This window comes from Macrobrachium rosenbergii, chromosome 44 (assembly GCF_040412425.1).
Source record: "Macrobrachium rosenbergii isolate ZJJX-2024 chromosome 44, ASM4041242v1, whole genome shotgun sequence".
In the NCBI taxonomy this organism is placed as follows: Eukaryota; Metazoa; Arthropoda; class Malacostraca; order Decapoda; family Palaemonidae; genus Macrobrachium; species Macrobrachium rosenbergii.
Genome location: NC_089784.1, coordinates 35,074,349 through 35,093,954, shown reverse-complemented (window position 1 = coordinate 35,093,954; position 19,606 = coordinate 35,074,349). Strand labels below are relative to the sequence as shown.

The following is a 19,606-nucleotide window of genomic DNA, read 5'->3' as shown; positions in this document are numbered from 1 at the left end:
CATGGGCCTTAAGTATATAAATTGTCTGATCACATCAAAATATCCATTATCTTCTGTTTATTGTGTATTCATCTAGAGGACAATGGGGTAAGATCTGTAGAGAGCTCAAAATGTTTAATAAGGGTGGTGTTAAATCCTCTTTTACAATAGTCTAGGCTATTCATTCTCACCTAACCAATCCCTGGGAGCACAGTAATATCTAGGGCTCAAGGCTATCCTTCTAATTTGCCAGTTTAGGGAAGTATGATAGGCTATATGCTAAAAAGGGAAAAAACACAAAAATGGACAGCCTGACGAGTTATCGTGCCCTCCCGAATTCTATTAAAATACAGAGAACATATCTTGGCATAGCCTATGACATTTTAGGGCAGGCCAAACTACTTAGAAAACAACCGAGCTGATAAGAATAAGCATCATTAAATATCCCTGGGTAAAACTGAAGACTACTACCTTGCCCCTCTGGTTCAGTAACCACCAGTTTGCATGTCAGATGGGCTCCATGTTTAGTTCCAGCCCCTTGGGGAAGAACATACAAACAAAAGACAGTAAATATCATGCACATAAACAAATATAGAGTTTATCCAAATGCCAGGCACTGGACCCTAAAAGGTCATTCAGCGCTGGAAAGGAAATTGAGTGGGTAGGTCTGAAAGGTGTAACAGGAGGACAACCTTACAGTTGCACTATGAAACAAATGTTAAGAGAGGTTGGTTAGCAAGATGGAAAAAAGATACGAAAGGAGGTACAGTAAGAGAAACGAGAGAGGTTGCAGCTAAGGGCAGAAGGGACACCGCAAAGACCCTAAGTATCTGGCATTTTGGACAAGAAATCTGTCGACTACAGCGTTAAAAATTACATAAGAACCTGTAACCTACAGTAGCTTCCGTAGTTACAGGCTTAGCAAGCTTTAAATTAGTAGGCTATCCACTTTGTTACTATAATTAGTTGGACTTGAACTAAGTAGTTAAACTATATTCACGTCATATTATTTACTATATTTGATGAATGTTTATCACATTAGCCATAAATGTATTGATATACAGTATATCAACATATTTACCTAGACCATGAACGAAGATAGTAGTATTAGTAGTAGTAGTACAACAGTCGGCCGAATGGTGCAGGCGTTGTCTTTGTAACGGCACTTCTAAGTGTAATCGTTAAAGACTTTACTTTGCTCGTTCCTGGTTCCTAAGTGCTCACCCCACAGACACAGTTGAGGGGACACTACAATATTTAGAGAATCTTATAATCATAATACATATTATCATGTTGTAAAGCAATTACTTATTTTTGTTTCTGTCCGTTTCAGTTGACCGTGATGAGGTGCAGAGCTTTTTAACTTTACAGTTTTATTTTATAGCTTTTCTCTTTCATACTGTTACTACATTATTTATTCTGACACTGAATCCCATTATTTTTTTTTACAATTTCAAACGTCTTTAGCTTTATTTTATTTAATAGTACATCAGATTGTCTATTTTAATCCTTGACCAATACCCTTTTCTGCAATAAGAACCCCCAAAAAGTTAGAGATGTTTCTAAACTAATTTTTTACCAAATGTTGTCAATAAATTTCTACTTTATTTCTAACCTTCACCCGTTATTTTTTTTTTTTTTTTTTTTGTTACTGAGGGTCAGTGCCATGTTATTCGCTTTGACAACCTGCGCTTCACTGATTAACGCAATTCTTAATTTTCAGCGTTAGTCTTATGTATTCTCCCAGTTTTCTGTTAGGGGGTTTCAGGGTCTCTAAAGTGATGTCCTGTTCTTTTGTTCTCTGTAGGGTATTATTACAACTGAATAAATGTTCGGTGCTGTTCTCCTCCACTCTACATATATCACAAACCTCATCCTTGTGTTTACTCCGGAAGTTAGCCTGTAAGTCCAACATATTCAGCCTGGCTTTCATTATCATGCACGCAGCCTTTGTTTTAAGTTCCCTGATGTACTCATTTTTCCAAAAGTTTTCTATGAACTTCACCTCTCTTTGATCTATTGCTTAATTTTTACCTTTATTTCCTTTATCAATGCTTTTTGTATGTACTCTCATTCCATTAATCTCTGTTATATTTTTTACACATGGTTATTACGCTTTTTGTCCAGCATAGTGGGCTCTTAGTTGGTCGTCGATCATCTTTTTAATTAATCTTCTCTCCTCCGAGTCAATTATGTTATGGAAAAGCATAATTTCTTTATACTGTAATCTGTAGGCTACTGGCCATTATGTCGGACTCCACTAAAATTCCCCAGCAAGGTGTGCCCGTAGGTTGTTCGTACATTCCTCGTAGGATCCTGTACTGCATTTTCTCTATTGCATTCAACTCGTTTTCCGTGATGATACGCCACGTTTCTCTGTTGGCAAATAATGTTGGTACCACTAGGCTACTGTTTCATAGATACTTTTCTTTTCTTAGTATGATATCTACCGAGCTCCTCGCGACCTACCAAAAATTAGGATTCTGTCTATCAAAAACCCAATTAAGGCCTATGGCAATTACTTCCTCAAACTATATACAAAACTATTTGATCCACCAGGGACTAGTACTAAACACGGCGAAACAGTGACTCGTCTACGCTGTTTCGCCGTGTTTTTAACCTCTGTTCGTATGTGGTCATCTGTTTATTAGTCTCTTCTCATCGTCCATTCTCCTTCTTTGGCAAAGTATTATATTTGGGGATTATCTCTTATAATTTTGTGTAACTTTTATTTTTTTAAAGGAAACGAGATCTAAAAGTACTGATAAACAAGAAAAATTTCAACTGCCACATAGGCTTTTCTGCTGCTACCTGAGGAAAACTTCTTTCTAGACTTGTACAAATACTTGAGGAAAATGTCTTTGTAGACTTTTCTTCAGTTGCTTGAGGATAATTTCTTTGTATACTTTTCTACAGTTGCTTGAAGATAGTTTCTTCGTAGATTTTTTCTACAGTTACTTGAGGAAATGTTTTTTGTACACTTTTCTACAGTTACTTGAGGAAAGATTTCAGACTCAATTCGATCAAAGACTTTCGATCATGATGAAGTGATATTAAATTTCTTACAAACCGGAGACAAGGACATCTGCAGAGTCACGTCGTCCCATTTCAAAGATGATTTTAAAAAATTGCTCAGCCAAAAAACTTGAATAAAAAGGAAGAAGAAATATATAAATCTCCTAAATAAATAGCTAAGCTCTGCCTGATGTCACGCTTCAGGATACGGCGCCCGTGTCAGGTACCACCAATCGAGAGCTGGATGGAGCAGATGGAGCATGAGAGGTTAAGTCGTCCTCAGCTTGTCACTTTCGACCCCATCTTTTTTTTTTTTTTTTTGCTGTCCGCATATCTTCCGCGTAAAGTAATGTCGAACCCGAGCTTATATCCTTTGATGATCATCAAAAAGATTATGTAAAGATTCAAAGGCTTTTAAGAGTTATCCAATCATGGAGGGGTGCGTTACACACCCATCCCACACATGCACACACACACACTCACGCACCTAGAGACCCGGCTACTGGGTAGGTAAAGAGATTTTCAGTACAAGGTGTTGGATTAAGCCTACTCATGTTTATCTAAATGAATAAAGGTTTAAGAGCAGAGTTGAATTTTACTGCAAATTTCCTTTTTGAAAACTAATTTTTCGCTATTAATATTTGACCTATCCCATTTTCCTTCGTTATTTATGAGAAGAGGAATAAAATAACAAGAAGCTGATTATGTAAATGCCTAGTCTAATCTCATTTGCTTGACCAATTAAAAAAGGATATTTATTTGATTTTGTTTAAACAATTTTCTTCAAATAAAACTTTATGACCACGAAAGTATTTGTATATGTCGGTTATTTCTAGACCAGTGGTTCTTAACTTGGGGTACCTACCTGTTGGGTACGAAACCTTAAACCTGGGGGTACGAGACATGATAGCCAGTGCAATGGTGCTGTATATTTACCAACGCTCCAACACATCAAGACAAAAGCCAGAAACCGTTTGGACGCAAGTGGTGACATACGTCTGGCACCTTTTAAGAAAGAACTTCGTTTGAACATCATCATTAATGAGAAACAACAACAAAAGAGCCACTAAAAATGTGTTGGTGTGCACTATGTAGTATTGCTCATAATTACCGTTATAATGCGCATACATTGTATCCTACTAATTGACACTTTTCATTTGAAATAAAAAAGTACCTTTGTTCAGTAAATGAATATACATTTAATAATTTCTCAGCAAGGTTTGTATCACTAACCCTTTTCATATGTTTGTATTGTATTTTCATATGTTTGTATTGTATTTATATTGGATGGGGGTACAAGAAAATTTTCTGAGATATCAAGGGGTACCGGCACTGAAAAAGGTTAAGAATTACTGTTCTAGACCATTATTTATCAAGAATGATTTGGCGAGGATATGGTTCTTTCCAGAATACGGAATTTCACACGGTACCCTGTCATCTTGACAAGAACTGAAGGCATGCATTGATCACAGCATACTAAAACTGTCTAAAGGACTGAAAATGTCCAGACATTATAAAGCATTATCATTAATTTTGAATAATTACTTCTTTTCCTCGTTAGCCTAGCGACTTGTGGGGGTGAGGATGGGCGTGGCAGTTAGGCCAACTCACTGACTCAGTGCCGGTCCTAAACGCGGATAAGTAGGGAGGGTTGAAGTCAGGAAGGGCTTCCGTCCGTATAATAGCATATCTACCAAAAACCAATTATGAGATGAGCCGTTCAATACAGAAAAATAAGAAGAAAAGGAAGACTCCTTTCCCTCATTGACCTCAACCCTCCATATTACCTTTGTATATATATATATATATATATATATATATATATATATATATATATATATATATATATATATATATATATATATATATACATACATACATACATACATACATACATACATACATACATATATATATGTATATATACATATATGTATGTATATATACATATACATATATATTCAATACCTTACAATATAAATCTTAGCAGAAATGAGGATTTTAAGTTGCCACTTTCAGGGGGACTTCTCTCGAAAAGTTACATGGGAAGATAAGTAGGCCTAGTCATGAAAAAAGAAAGGTAGAAAGTCTCTCTCTCTCTCTCTCTCTCTCTCTCTCTCTCTCTCTCACCACTGGATAAGAAGCCATGAGCGTAATTGATTTTTAAAAGCTCGCTACGTGGGCGTGAGGACGTGAGAATCTTTTTCTGAAACGACGTGACAGGATTTCCTTTTGGGGGGATCAAAGTATTGCTTCTCATCGGCCAGGGATACGGCTCAACGGGAACACCAAAGCGATCGTACCTTATGTCACAGTCTTTTTCATATTTCCTTACGTTAGATCTTGGTCCATGAAAACGTATTGATATGATTAAGAAGAAGAAAAAATATGATAATTTCCCGTGCAGCCTATAGACTAAGGCCTTTACTGAAATGTACAAAATTTCAGTGATTTTTTTTCCTATATTCTCGTTGTGATCTGCATCAAGTACGTCAAAAACATCAACAGCAGCAACAAAAATAGTTATACAACAACAGTACCGGGAAAACAACACCAGTCATAATGACTATTTGATATATCGCATTTTAAACAGAGGGAACAACGCCAGTTTTCGAGTGGTCAAACCATAGATATAGAGCTGCCGTAAACATTGCCGGTGTACTAAAAATTATCTCGGGAAAGCTTCATTTTTTTTAATTAATTCGGTGTTATCTAGAATTTAAGTCATAGCAGAGCGATAAAATTACATTATATCAAAATCGAAAGCTTGCTTGCTCCCGGACTAAAATCTCTACAGATTAAAAATTCAAAGATCCTGGATGTAAGCCGTTTACCTTATGACTCGTGAGTAAAACCTAGACCAGCTTTGAGTATGAAAATAGGAGATATGTTTATTCTAATCACGTCCCGTTTCATGATTCGAAAATAAATTTAAACAGGCGCGACATATATCAAGTGAGGCTAAGCTTTGGAATGGATATGAATTTTAAATGATTTCTTAAATATATCTTTATTTCCGAAATGACGCGGCACTTCAGGAACCGAGAGCAGCATAGGCCTAATAGCTTTCTTCTCCATAGATGTAGGAAGACTTGATCGCTTTTCTGTCGGTTTTTCGGGGTCAAAGGGTGCGAAAATGGTCTCCTTAGGTGACACTGTGAATAACTACCAATTTCCCAAGAGAGTTGTTTCTTGTAAGTATAGTTGCACAATGAAGGTAGAGTTTCAAATTATTTTTCTTTATCATTTCGACGTCAACTACATCTTGGTCCCTAATTTTCCTTGTCAATTTTCATTAAAAAAACTTAACTAAATCCCTTGAAGAAGCATATCTCTATGATTATAGCTCTGATGAGGTAATAAACATATCTCTTTGATTACAGATCTGATGAGGTTATAAACGCTTTAATTTTTTTCTGATGTTGACGAAACTGATATACTGTACGTGCTCAGATCGAGCTCCCTCCCTGCTTGTAAGGGAGGGACGAGATGTTAATTAATGGAGACAGAGAGTCTCTCTTTCTCGGTACTTTCATTTTCTCTGCTCCATGGAATCTGATTATAAGCTTTTAGATGCTTTAGAAGCAGAAGAGTACCTTAGAGCGCCCTTTTTTCGGCGTAAGTGCGGTCATCCAGACACGATCTTTAAACTATTTTCATGAAAGTGTAAACTTTCTGGTCTCTCGGATTTTAAAAAAAAAAACGAAGTAACCTCCAGGGCTTTTAGATATCAAAAATAAGGGCGAGGTATCCTTAAAGACTCATAGATATTGAAAAATAAGGGCAAAGTAAGCTCTAGGGCTCTTAAATATTGAAAAATATGGGTGACCGTTAGACCGATAAGTCTAATCTTTTTGAAAGCATCGTTCCAAGGCCAACACCAATAAGAGATTTTAAATAGAGAAAGGGAAATTTTTATAATATAACCATGGCACAGGTGACAGACGTGACTCCGGCGGGCTGATGGGGATATGAACGTAACCGGCGGACGGGATTTCAAATTCGAAAGAGCCCGAAAAAAAAAAAAAAAATATGGCGGATCTGCATACGACCGGATCGTGTGTCTAGGCTGGCTGGGCTTTTTAAATGAAATGTGACCAAGGAATATCTGGTGATTTTATAGATCCTTTATCGCAGTAGCTTGGTCATCGTGATTGGCGAAGACGGCGCCTTTTTGGTCTCTCTCTCTCTCTCTCTCTCTCTCTCTCTCTCTCTCTCTCTCTCTCTCTCTCTCTCTCTCTCTCTCTCTCTCAAGTCTAATTTCGGTTCTTTAGCTGACACGAATCTAACCACATTATAAACACATTTTTGGAGAATTATATAGGTTCTCTCTCTCTCTCTCTCTCTCTCTCTCCCTCTCTCTCTCTCTCTCTCTCTCTCTCTCTCTCTCGTCAGGATGTATAAAGAAAGCAAGACTGCTTACATCAACCCAGATACGAATAAATTGTTCCCGTCTTGCTTATGTATCGAATCCATCATCTATTTGATTAGGCCTATGTTCAGAAGTCACTTGGGAGGGGGTTGGTAGCCTGTTGCCCCTCCTTGCAAGGTGTGACCTTACAAAGTTGACTGACCTTCAGGTACACAATTCACTTCTGAGGTCAAGTTAGGGGGTATTATAAGTCTTTTCGAAACAATATTTTTTTTATCAGGATAGAATGTCTTGTAATCTTTGAGAAACAATACTCATATCAAGTTAGTATGTCTTATAAATCTTTGAAAAGCAATACTCATTTCAAGTTAGTATGTATGTCTTATAAATCTTTGAGAAACGATACTCATTTCAAGTTAGTATGTCTTATAAATCTTTGAGAAACAAGACTCATATCAAGTTAGTATATCTTATAAATCTTTGAGAAACAATACTCATATCAAGTTAGTATGTCTTATAAATCTTTGAGAAACAGTACTCATATGAAGTTGAATGTCTTATAAATCTTTGAGAAGCTACACTCTGTCAAGTTAGAGTATATTATAAGTCTTTGAGAAACATCATTTATACCAGGTTGGTATATCTTTGAGAAACAATACTCATTTAAAGTGAGCATGCTTTATAAGCCTTTGAGAAACAATACACAAGTCAAGTTAGCTTGTCACTTCACGTAACATAAACCTTTGAAAGACAATACTCATACCCTTCATAAGAAACAGGTCTACCGAATGCCATCATTTTCCTGACACGAGTCGATGCATTTGCATTAGCATTTTGAAAGTCAACCTGACCTTTCCCCAGTACTACCTTGACCTTTCGGGACTAATCTTGAACTTTCGAAGTGTGACCTTCGTTTCCGTAAAGCCTGTGGCATAATTAATGACCCCTCGCTTTGTATATGACCTTGATCTTTAGTAGATAATCAGAGATGTACAGTTCTGCGTCGATTCAACTGTAACATTGAAACTGGAGATGGCTTTAGGCTAAGAGTTTTAAATGGACACAGTTAGATTACACCAGTTACAATTGGAACCTCTTCAAAAGTTCAAGCGAAGGTGCAATGCACTTCTGTCCTAAAACAATCCTCCTTGTCTATATTTTTATCTATTTTTTTTTCCTTTTCTACTGACTGATCTCTACTTTCTGTATTTCCTATTACCTTCCGTTACTTCTCTCAAATGAACACTGTAATATTCTATGGAAGCTTGAATTTCAAGTCAATGGCCCCTAAATAATAATAATGATAATAATAATAATAATAATAATAATAATAATAATAATAATAATAATAATAATAATCTTTGGAAGCTTGAATTTCAAGCCAGTGGCCGCCCCTGTGGTGGGCTTGTTCTATTATTCATCTTCTGAATAATAATAATAATAATAATAATAATAATAATAATAATAATAATAATAAATAATAATAATAATAATAATATACGAAGGGAACAGACACTCTCTTAAACAGGTCTTATTAAAAAGGATGGCTGTATTATGCGAATTTATCTTACACAGTATCTTTTCTATTTTCCTTATAATTCGCTTTTCGAGCTCAGCGATGTTGGTCAGCAACTGGCCGATATTCTTCTTGGAAATAGGATAGTGTGTGGAATGCGGGAAGTCTTTTGTTGAAATATTCAATCAGAAATCCTTCGTCGTTTGGATTCAGGTTCTACTTCAGGTGCCGTCGACAGGTTTCGACCAGCTCGCTGGATAACCAACGAGCTGGTCGAAACATGTCAACGGTACCTGAAGTACAGTAGAACCTGAAGCCAAACGACGAAGGATTTCTGATTGAATATTTCAATAAAAGACTTCCCGATTCTGCGCTATCCATTTTCCAATAAGAATATCGGCCAGTTGCTGGCCAACTTCGCTGAGCCCGAAAAGCGAATTATAAGGAAAACAGAAAAGATACTGTATAAGATAAATTCGCATAATACAGCCATCCATTTTAATAATAATAATAATAATAATAATAATAATAATAATAATAATAATAATAATAATAATAATAATAATAATAGACTTACGAAATTTGCTTTCAGAAGGAGTTTGAAATTATTAAAAGGAAGTTAAAGTCTAAAAATAGATATTTTTGAAGTCAATTCATTATGTCCTCTTTGTAATCAGAATGGCCAGGTCATAAATATGGTCCAACCAATTTTGGTAAGAACAAGACTCAGCTAGTTTTCACAAACCTTAAGGTCGCGGGAACGTAAGCAATGACCACATTAGACCGAAATGTGTTAAATGTGTTCTTTAATCATGTGCCCAAAATTTAGTTACAGATTTAAACGACTATCATACAAGAAATTATTATTATTATTATTATTATTATTATATTATTATTATTATTATTATTATTATTATTATTATTATTATTCAAAAGATGAACCCTATTCACATGGAACAAGTCAATCAAAGGGGCCATTGACTTGAAATTCAAGCTTCCAAAGTATATTATTATTATTATTATTATTATTATTATTATTATTATTATTATTATTATTATTATTATTATTATTATTATTATTATTATTATTTTAGAAGTTGAACCCTATTCATATGGAACAAGTTCACCAAAGGGGCTGACTTGAAATTCAAGCTTCTAAAGCATTATTATTATTATTATTATTATTATTATTATTATTATTATTATTATTATTATTATTATTCAGAAGATGAACCCTATTCATATGGAACAAGTCCACCAAAGGGGCCATTGACTTGAAATTAAAGCATATTATTATTATTATTATTATTATTATTATTATTATTATTATTATTATTATTATTATTATTATTCAGAAGATGAACCCTATTCACATGGAACAAGTCCATCAAAGGGGCCATTGACTTGAAATTCAAGCTTCCAAAGAATATTATTATTATTATTATTATTATTATTATTATTATTATTATTATTATTATTATTATTATTATTATTCAGAAGATGAACCCTATTCATATGGAACAAGTCCATCAAAGGGGCCATTGACTTGAAATTCAAGGTTCCAAAGAATATTATTATTATTATTATTATTATTATTATTATTTATTCATTATTGCTTCCAAAGAATATTATTATTATTATTATTATTATTATTATTATTATTATTATTATTATTATTATTATTCAGAAGATGAACCCTACTGAGTAATAAAAATCCACAATTATATAGTAAATATATTACTATGTAAAAAGAACCATTCATACGGAACAAGTCCACCAAAGGGGCCATTGACTTGAAATTCAAGCTTCCATAGAAAATTAGTGTTCATTAGAGAGAAGTAACAGAAGATAATAGGAAATGCAGAAAGAAGACATAAATATGGAAATAAATTATGAAGATACAAGGAGAATTATTTTAGGGTAGTGGCTTCGCCGACAATCCTTTGGCGAATGGAACTTGCCAAGTTGACCGCCGCTTCCCCCCCCCCCCCCCGAAAAAACAGAAGCCATAAAGATCTGCGAATAACTTGTTGCAAATTTTTCGCGACAGATGAGAGACGTAAGCGACAGAGAGAGAGAGAGAGAGAGAGAGAGAGAGAGAGAGAGAACGACTCTTTGGGTTTATAGCTTTGATGACACAAGTCGGGACTGTGAATAATGGATCAAAGGTTTTCTCTTCCTCCTCCTCCTCCTCCTCCTCCTCCTCCTTCTTCTTCTTCTTCTTCTTCTTCTTCTTCTTCTTGAACTTTCACTTCCGTTCGTTTTATTTTTTATATGAGTTTCGTATCGGGGTGCCTATGCGTCTTCGTTTCACACGGGGGTTCAAGTGAGAGAGAGAGAGAGAGAGAGAGAGAGAGAGAGAGAGAGAGAGAGAAAGCAAAATTTTGAGTCCACAAGCAAAAATGCTGAACCGTAAATAAAGAAATAATGAGGAAATAAAAATAAGCGAACTAATAATACTCTTATGTACGATCTTTGAAGAAAAGCTTATCACTACTAAAGAATGTCGCAAACATTAAACAAGTGAAAAATACGCCGAAGTTTCTTCGGCGCAATCGAGTTTTCTGTACAGCAGCTACAGCGTATAATCAAGGCCACCGAAAATAGATCTATCTTTCGGTGGTCTCGGTATAATGCTGTATGAGCCGCGGCCCATGAAACTTTAACCACGGCCCGGTGGTGGCTTGTTCTACATCGTTGCCTGACCCACGATAATGGCTAACTTTAACCTTAAATAAAATAAAAACCACTGAGGCTAGAGGGCTGCAATTTGGTATGTTTGATGATTGGAGGGTGGATGATCAACATACCAATTTGCAGCCCTCTAGCCTCGGTAGTTTTCGAGATCTGAAGCCGGACAGAAAAAGTGCAGACAGAATAAAGTGCGGACGGACGGACAAAGCCGGCACAATAGTTTTCTTTTACAGAAACCTAAAAGGAAACGCCGAAGAAATAGGGAAAGAAGGAAAATGAACGAAAAGTTGAAGAAATTTACTTAGTCTTAGCGTCAGGTGGAGGGCTTCTGTGTTTCCGCAGAATTATATTACCTTTGTCTTGTCAAATAAGTACAGGCTTTAGAATAATAATAATAATAATAATAATAATAATAATAATAATAATATTAATAATAATAATAATAATAATAATATTATTATTATTATTATTATTATTATTATTATTATTATTATTATTATTATTATTATTATTATTATTCAGAAGATGAAACCTATTCATATGGAATAAACCCAGAGGGGCCATTGACTTGAAAATCAAGCTTCCAAAGAATATGGTTGTATTATTATTATTATATTATTATTATTATTATTATTATTATTATTATTATTATTATTATTCAGAAGATGAGCCCTATTCGTATGGAACAAGCCCACCACTGACTTGAAATTCAAGTTTCCAAAGAATCTGGTGTTCATTTGAAAGAAATAACGAAGGTGATAGGAAATGCAGAAAGACGAGATCAGTTATTGTAAAAGAAAAAATGTAAATGAACAAATAAATAAATAAATAGATAAAAATGTGAGTAAATTATAAAAAAAAAACAAGACCTGCTTTAGGATAGTAATGGGTTGCACTTCGCCTGAACTTCTGAAGAGGTTCCAACTGCACGACATCCTTCAGGGAGACTGTTCCACAGTCCAACGGTAAGAGGAATAAAGAACCTCTTGAGCTGAGAGTGAAATGGACCTACACCACACAGCTTTTTCATGTATATTTAAAGACGAGGCTCCAACCTTTAAAACGCTCAGTAACGGAGTGATTTTATTCACGTAAACACGACCAGAATCACCTCGATTCTTCGTACAACAAACACTAACTTGTTTTCGACACCAAGTGCGTCAGGCTACATTCTTGTCAATTCTTTCATGGTCGTACCATCAGCAATACAGAATTACCTGTCAATCAATCCATTGATGATATGTGGTTCCAGGAAGCGTTATTGTGTAATGCCACATAACCGCTGGAGAGAGATCCGATGACGCAGGTAGGTATTGATATCGATACGTAATTTACTGGACTCTGGGCACAGGAACAAGTTATGAAAATATTTGCACAGGGAGGCGACAAGGAATCGGTACTTTTAGGCACTAATTCTTTCGTCTTTTTCTGTTAATTTTACTGATGGGCCGTCTTTATAAAGCCAAAAGAAATCTAGGAAACTCTATAAAGTCTTCACGGAATCGATCCTCCACCAGAAAGGAATAAATAATCGATTTTGTTAATATCAATTAGAGACGACAAGGAATCGGTACTTTTAGCCGCTAATTCTTTCGTCTTTCTTCTGCTGATTTTACTGATGCGTCATCTTCATAAAACCAAAATAGATCTCTAGGAAACCTTACAAAAGTCTTCACGGAATCGATCTCCCACCAGAAAGGAATAAATAACCAGTTTTGCAATATCAATCAGATTCCTTTTTCTCCACTGTTCCTGCTACGTGTTTTTGTCACGATAACCTCAGCACATTTATCCTTTGAGCTTGTGCGCTGATAAAACATGTAATTGGTGATAATTTGAATATAATTACCCTTAGCTACAACTTCAAATACAAAACTCTACGGGATGATACTGCCAGATTTGGGCGATTTTTTTCTAAGTACCAAAGACCCTATATCAGCGGTTCTTAACGCTTTTCAATGTATGCACCCCTTTCAAATCGGCGGTCAGTTCTCACACGCCCTGAATTGCTGAAATAAAAAAAAAACTAAAATACTTCATTAGAAAATTATGTGTAGGTTTATCTATAGCTCAGCGCACTGCTGTAGCAATAATAATAATAATAATAATAATAATAATAATAATAATAATAATAATAATAATATTATTAATTATTATTATTATTATTATTATTATTATTATTATTATTATTATTATTATTACTTATTTTATCTTATTTTTTTGCAGAAAAAATAACATGCGGATGTAAAAATATATCTTGCTTTAATTATTCATAGGCATCCTCGCACCCCTTAAGAACCGGCTTTGCACCCCTAGGGATGCGAACACCCCTGGTTAAGAACCACTGCCCTATATCATAGCCTGCACTCGAATACTTTTCTAGATATCTTCAATTCTAAGTTCTATGTAGTTCCTAAAATAAACTAAAGTCTGCTCTACACTTAACACCCAATTTCAGAGATTTATCTAAAAATTTATCACATCTTATTATTATTATTATTATTATTATTATTATTATTATTATTATTATTATTATTATTACTCAGGAGATGAACCCTATTTATATCGGAACAAGCCCACCAAAGAGGACATTGGCTTGAAATTCAAGCTTCCAAAGAATATTATGGTATACATTGGGGAAACAGTAAGAGGAAGTAAAGGGAAATACAGAAAGAAGAGACCCCTCTTATTAAGAAAGAAAAAAATTAATAAACAGATAAATAGATAAAAATGTATTAAAATGCAAGAAGAATAGTATTAGAGTATTAATGCACTGCATTTTCGCTTGAACCTCTGAATTTCCAGCTGTACGACATCCTCTGGGAGGCTGTTCCACAATCAAGCGGTGTGAGAAATAAAGGACTTCTGGAACTGAGAATTCTGTTCGACAACAAGGCACAGTTACTGCATGGTGGTGCTTCTGCTGCTCAGCGAATCTGGTCGCTCTCGGCAGATTAAGGGGATCGGGGATCAATTTATTGTGAATGTGAAAGATCTCTGTTGAAATACAACTTATGAAAATGGTGGCATAGCCAAAATGAATTATAATGATGTAGCTGAGGTCCTTTAAGTGAGGTCCGCTAAGTTGAGGTGATACTGTACTGTAACAATTTATGGGTCTACTGTTTGACGGTTGAAAGTTTCTTGGCACTAGATGCGGTATCGTATAACTAGATATATTTCAGAACAAAAATTTAGAGGTAATCTAATTAGATTTTGCTTCAAAGAAGCATAAAATAGTAATTTTTGTTGATTCTAGGTACCGGTACTATAGTGAAAAAGGTGAGGCTCTGAAATTTTCGTTTTCCCAGTATTGTTCTGGTGTGGTTTCAAATATAGGATTTAAAACTTTAAGCTTTCAAAGTTATTTTTAAAGTTAAAGTCCAAAGACGATGATCAAAGTAAGATTAACAACGATGTTAGAAAAGACAAATTAATTATACATACAGAGAGAGAGAGAGAGAGAGAGAGAGAGAGAGAGAGAGAGAGAGAGAGAGAGTTGAGAGAGAGATACAATCGAAAATTACATCCTTTTTCACTTCACAGTGAAATATATATATATATATATATATATATATATATATATATATATATATATATATATATATATATATATATATAGAGAGAGAGAGAGAGAGAGAGAGAGAGAGAGAGAGAGAGAGAGAGAGCCAATCACTCTGAGTAGAGAGTGAGAAAACGGAGAGGGCCACCATGGTAGAGTACGTGGGGGTGGGGGAAGAATTTGGCTGGGGGCGGGGCGGGGAGGGGGAGAGTGAGAGCGAAGAGCTGACTGAGGGGAACGGCAAAGCTACCTATTTGACGTCACTCTGACGTCATTACGTCGGAGGTCAAAAGGGCTGCAATCTTCTTCCTGAATTTGGCACCATCTTCAGTGGGAGACAAGTTTTTTCTTTTTAGTTTTTTTTTTTTTTAGTTCTGTGCTTAAAATAACTGTCTGATGGAGGCAAGCACTCACGGTGTGCGTGTGTATGCATAGGATAGTACAAATATATATAATTTATATATATAATGTATATATATAAAGGGATGTCTATATATATATATATATATATATATATATATACATACACACACACACACACACACACACACACATATATATATATATATATATATATATATATATATATATATATATATATATATATATATATATATATATATATTTATGATGCGCGTGTGTTTGATTAGTTCAGTAACTACACTTGTAAATAAATCAACGTATTTATTTATTCATATACAAACGTGTGTAATGCATATACAAAGCATTTCTTAATAACGATTATATTGTAACATTAAAAACTATCTTTGTATAAGAAATCACAAGTGTGTTTCTAAGAAATAGTGCACGAGAAGGTGTAATATGAAAATAATATTGTTTATAAAGGTTCCTTACCACATATGATTTTCTCCATATATATATGTATACAGTATACTGTATACAGGCCATATATATGTATACATATATACATATATACATATATATATACATATATATATGTATATAAAATTATTTACTTACTTATTTATCTATATTATGCATTACACTCAGTGTATCCCTTTTATAGTCTAATTTGTCCAATTCCCATTGGTCAGGTTGAAATCGCCGCAGTCTCGAACAGCCCGCGGCTACGAAGAAGTATAGACCAAAGAATCTCCTCCACTCAATCTCTGTTTTCTTTCCAATAAGAGAATCAAGTTGTCTATAATCCCTGGCCGAAGGACCTGGAAGGGAATCGAAATGCGTCTGGCAGCGTCCACCGACCGTACGCCGGCCGCTGCCAGATATTGATTGCCGAGCTGAGTCGGCGGTCATCCATTTATATGAGGTGAGAGACCATCTCGACCGCCAGTTTAGGGTTAGACAGTGAACCGATAGGTACTGCTACTGAACGCGATGGCTGATCTCGAAGTGGAAAATGGAGAGGAGGTTAGTGAGATGAAGATGATTTCGTTTCTTGTCCCGCTGCGTTTCCCCCGTCGGCGGATTTCGTCCGTTTGTGATTAGAATTATGGCGTCTTTATTTAGAGAACGTCCTGTCCCAATGGGATTTCGGGGTTGTGGTACTGGTCGCCGTAAAATCAGTAATTGTAGTATTGTGGTCGCCCGTGTGTGTGTGTATTTTCAAGGTGAATGCTGTAAGGATGCCCGACCCTCGTATTTGTTTGTTTATTGCTCCTTACTCCGTTGCTTAATACTCGTTACTTATTGCTCTTTACTCGTTACCCGATTGGGTAACAGGATGTTTTCATGATAGCAGCGGATACTATTTTGGTTACCTGCTAGACAGACAGAATTATTGATAACCATTGGTCAGTTACGTTATATATATATAATATATATATATATATATATATATATATATATATATATATATATATATATATATATATATATATATATATTATATATATAGTGTATTCATGAATAGCCTATACCTGTTATTATATCCCAGGCTAATAGTAAGGTCGTCATCATTTTGACGTAAAAAAAAATGGTAATTTCGAGAAATGTCTGTTTTCAGTAACTATAATTGAAGAAAGCAATTCGGTTGGCAAAGAAGAATTTTAAAATGTGTATTTTACATATTTTTTTATATATTTTATTATCTAATGTAGGTTAGTTGTGTTTCATATCATATGAAGCTTAGGCCTAGGCCTATGTAATTAGATATCCATGTTCGAACATAGGCTTAGCCTAATCGAGAGTATTATTATTATTATTATTATTATTATTATTATTATTTTTATTATTTAAAGTTGACCCTATCCACATGGAACAACCCGAATTATTCATTAAAATTGAGGAAATTATGTACCTTAATCTAGAGTAATTTAAAATGTTAAAATAACGTGACGCAATCGATAGTAATTAAAAATAAAAAAAATCTCTGGTTAGAATGACGCACAGATAATTCGTAATATCATTCAAGGTATTTACGATGATAATGAAGTGAAGTAATTGAGGTTTTTAATGGTGGTAATAAGTCACTGGTCGTTGACGTATCGTAATGACGTTTTTTTTAAATTAAGGTTGGTGCAGTGTGAGGGAAAATCATCTGGAGAGGTTTAAGTAGTTTTCCAATTCTCTCTCTCTCTCTCTCTCTCTCTCTCTCTCTCTCTCTCTCTCTCTCTCTCTCTCTCTCTCTCTCCAACTAATAAGCTTGGTACTATCATCGTTACTTAAATATTTATTTCACTAGACATGGATTTTAGAAGCCTTCCAAGTCAAGGTGGTGGCCACTCTGATCCTATGGAAAGTGTAGCCAAGGCAGAAGTTATTTCTGTGCTTGTGTTAAGAGCTCTCTCTCTCTCTCTCTCTCTCTCTCTCTCTCAGGGATTGGCGGTTTGATATTGTTATCAATTTATGATTTTATTATCGGTCTTATTTTTGTCAGCTGCCATTGCTAGGCCGATATGCACGATACAGATTTTATTGGGTTGTTGTAAACCCATTAAAATTCAGTCATTTATATACTTGTATGTATACATCTCTCTCTTATATATATTCTACATATATATATATATATATATATATATATATATATATATATATATATATATATAATTGTATATAATGTTATATATAATTGTTAAATGTTGCGAAACATGCAGCTTTTACTCTCCACCTGATTCACTGATAACACAGTTGTCAGAATGTGCAATGACCTTGGTAGCACCGTACCTGACAGCTCATTTATAGTGTCATCTGCGCGAATTTAAACTTAACGGTTATTTAGGTCTTTCACGGAGGTACACTAATAAATGGAGAGCCGTATTTAAAATGTGTTCTCAGATCGAGAATTAGGCCTAGTTGATAGCTAGTATATTTGTTAGATTTTTCCTTAAACTTCATTAGTCTCTTCCATGACACATATCCAGCCTTACAGAAATCTCGGAGGATTTCATATTATCATTATTTTTTCCTTTTCATCAGTCATTGGCAATGTTATCATTTGTACATGATGGCAGTTTGAACTGTGTTGCGAATATAATTTACGAAGCTACCTCTCTCTTCATAATGCTGGACCGGTAATAGTGTTATCATTTGTATATAATGGTTAGACTGAATTATGGTATGGAAATTATATACGTACACTGCCTCTCTTCATACGGCTGGGCTGTTCCTCCTATCTCGTAATATAGGGGTGCAATGATTCACGTGTGTATGCATCGTCTCGTCCTCTAGAACTTGGTAAGGGGCCGCCATATAGTTTATCATATGATACCAAAAGGTATCTTTTTCGTTGTCACGTTTTGTCAGGAATGGTTGTCAGTTCACAACCTGACGGAAATTATAATTTATAATAATAAGAGTAATAATTACAACAGCTAGTTTGTACTAATGATTTTCACCACTTACCATTCAGTTCATAACCTGAAGCAAATAATGATATTGCAAGTAATAATTACAGCAGATAGTTAGTACTAATAATTTGCACCACTTTCCTAACTTTCCAAAGCTTAGACTCATTTCTGAACAGTTTGCGCCTAAATGCATTGCAAAGACAACGTTAACGCCAGCAGTGATGATAACAAACAAGTAAAGATGGCGCCGAAGCCTGTACATCGTACAATCAAAGCCACCGAAAATAGATCTATCTTTCAGGGGTCTCGGTATAACGCTGTATGAGCTGCGTCCCATGAAACTTTAACCACGGGCCGGTGGGTGGCCTGTCTTATATAGTTGCCAGGTGCACGATTATGGCTAACATTAACCTTAAATCAAATAAAAACTACCGAGCCTAGAGGGCTGCAGTTTGGTATGTTTGATGAGTAGAGGGTGGATTATCAACATTCCAATTTGCAGCCCTCTACCCTCTGTAGTTTTTAAGATCTGAGGGCGGACAGAATAAAGTGCGGACGGACAGACAAAGCCGGCACAATAGTTTTCTTTTACAGAGAACTAAAAGGAAATTATTGAGGCATAATTATTTATTTATTCATTGACCTGGTATTTTGTTCAAGGTCTAGTTTATTGGAGCTGACGCACCTGGCAGCAGGCAAAC

The 19,606-nt window shown here is 35.0% G+C and overlaps 2 protein-coding genes across 5 annotated transcripts in view; one reads left to right on the top strand and one right to left on the bottom strand.

Annotated features, from left to right (window-relative positions):
• LOC136829518 (ATP synthase mitochondrial F1 complex assembly factor 1) overlaps positions 1–19,606 on the bottom strand; it is a 158,865-nt gene that overhangs the window by 12,915 nt on the left and 126,344 nt on the right. Inside the window, exon 1 of one of the 3 annotated variants that reach the window (XM_067088314.1) lies at positions 1,061–1,182. The exons of the other annotated variants lie outside the window; for them this stretch is intronic. The gene's annotated coding sequence lies outside the window, so the exon portion shown is untranslated. Of the gene's footprint in view, positions 1–1,060; positions 1,183–19,606 lie in introns of those variants that run through there. 3 annotated transcript variants of the gene reach the window in all.
• The window catches only part of LOC136829516 (tetratricopeptide repeat protein 39B-like), a 177,265-nt gene continuing 174,054 nt past the window's right edge, over positions 16,396–19,606 (top strand). For both annotated transcript variants that reach the window (XM_067088312.1, XM_067088311.1), the window contains exon 1: positions 16,396–16,527. In XM_067088312.1, the coding sequence (XP_066944413.1) occupies positions 16,495–16,527 (33 nt within the window). In that variant the 5' untranslated portion in view covers positions 16,396–16,494. The remainder of the gene's footprint in view (positions 16,528–19,606) is intronic.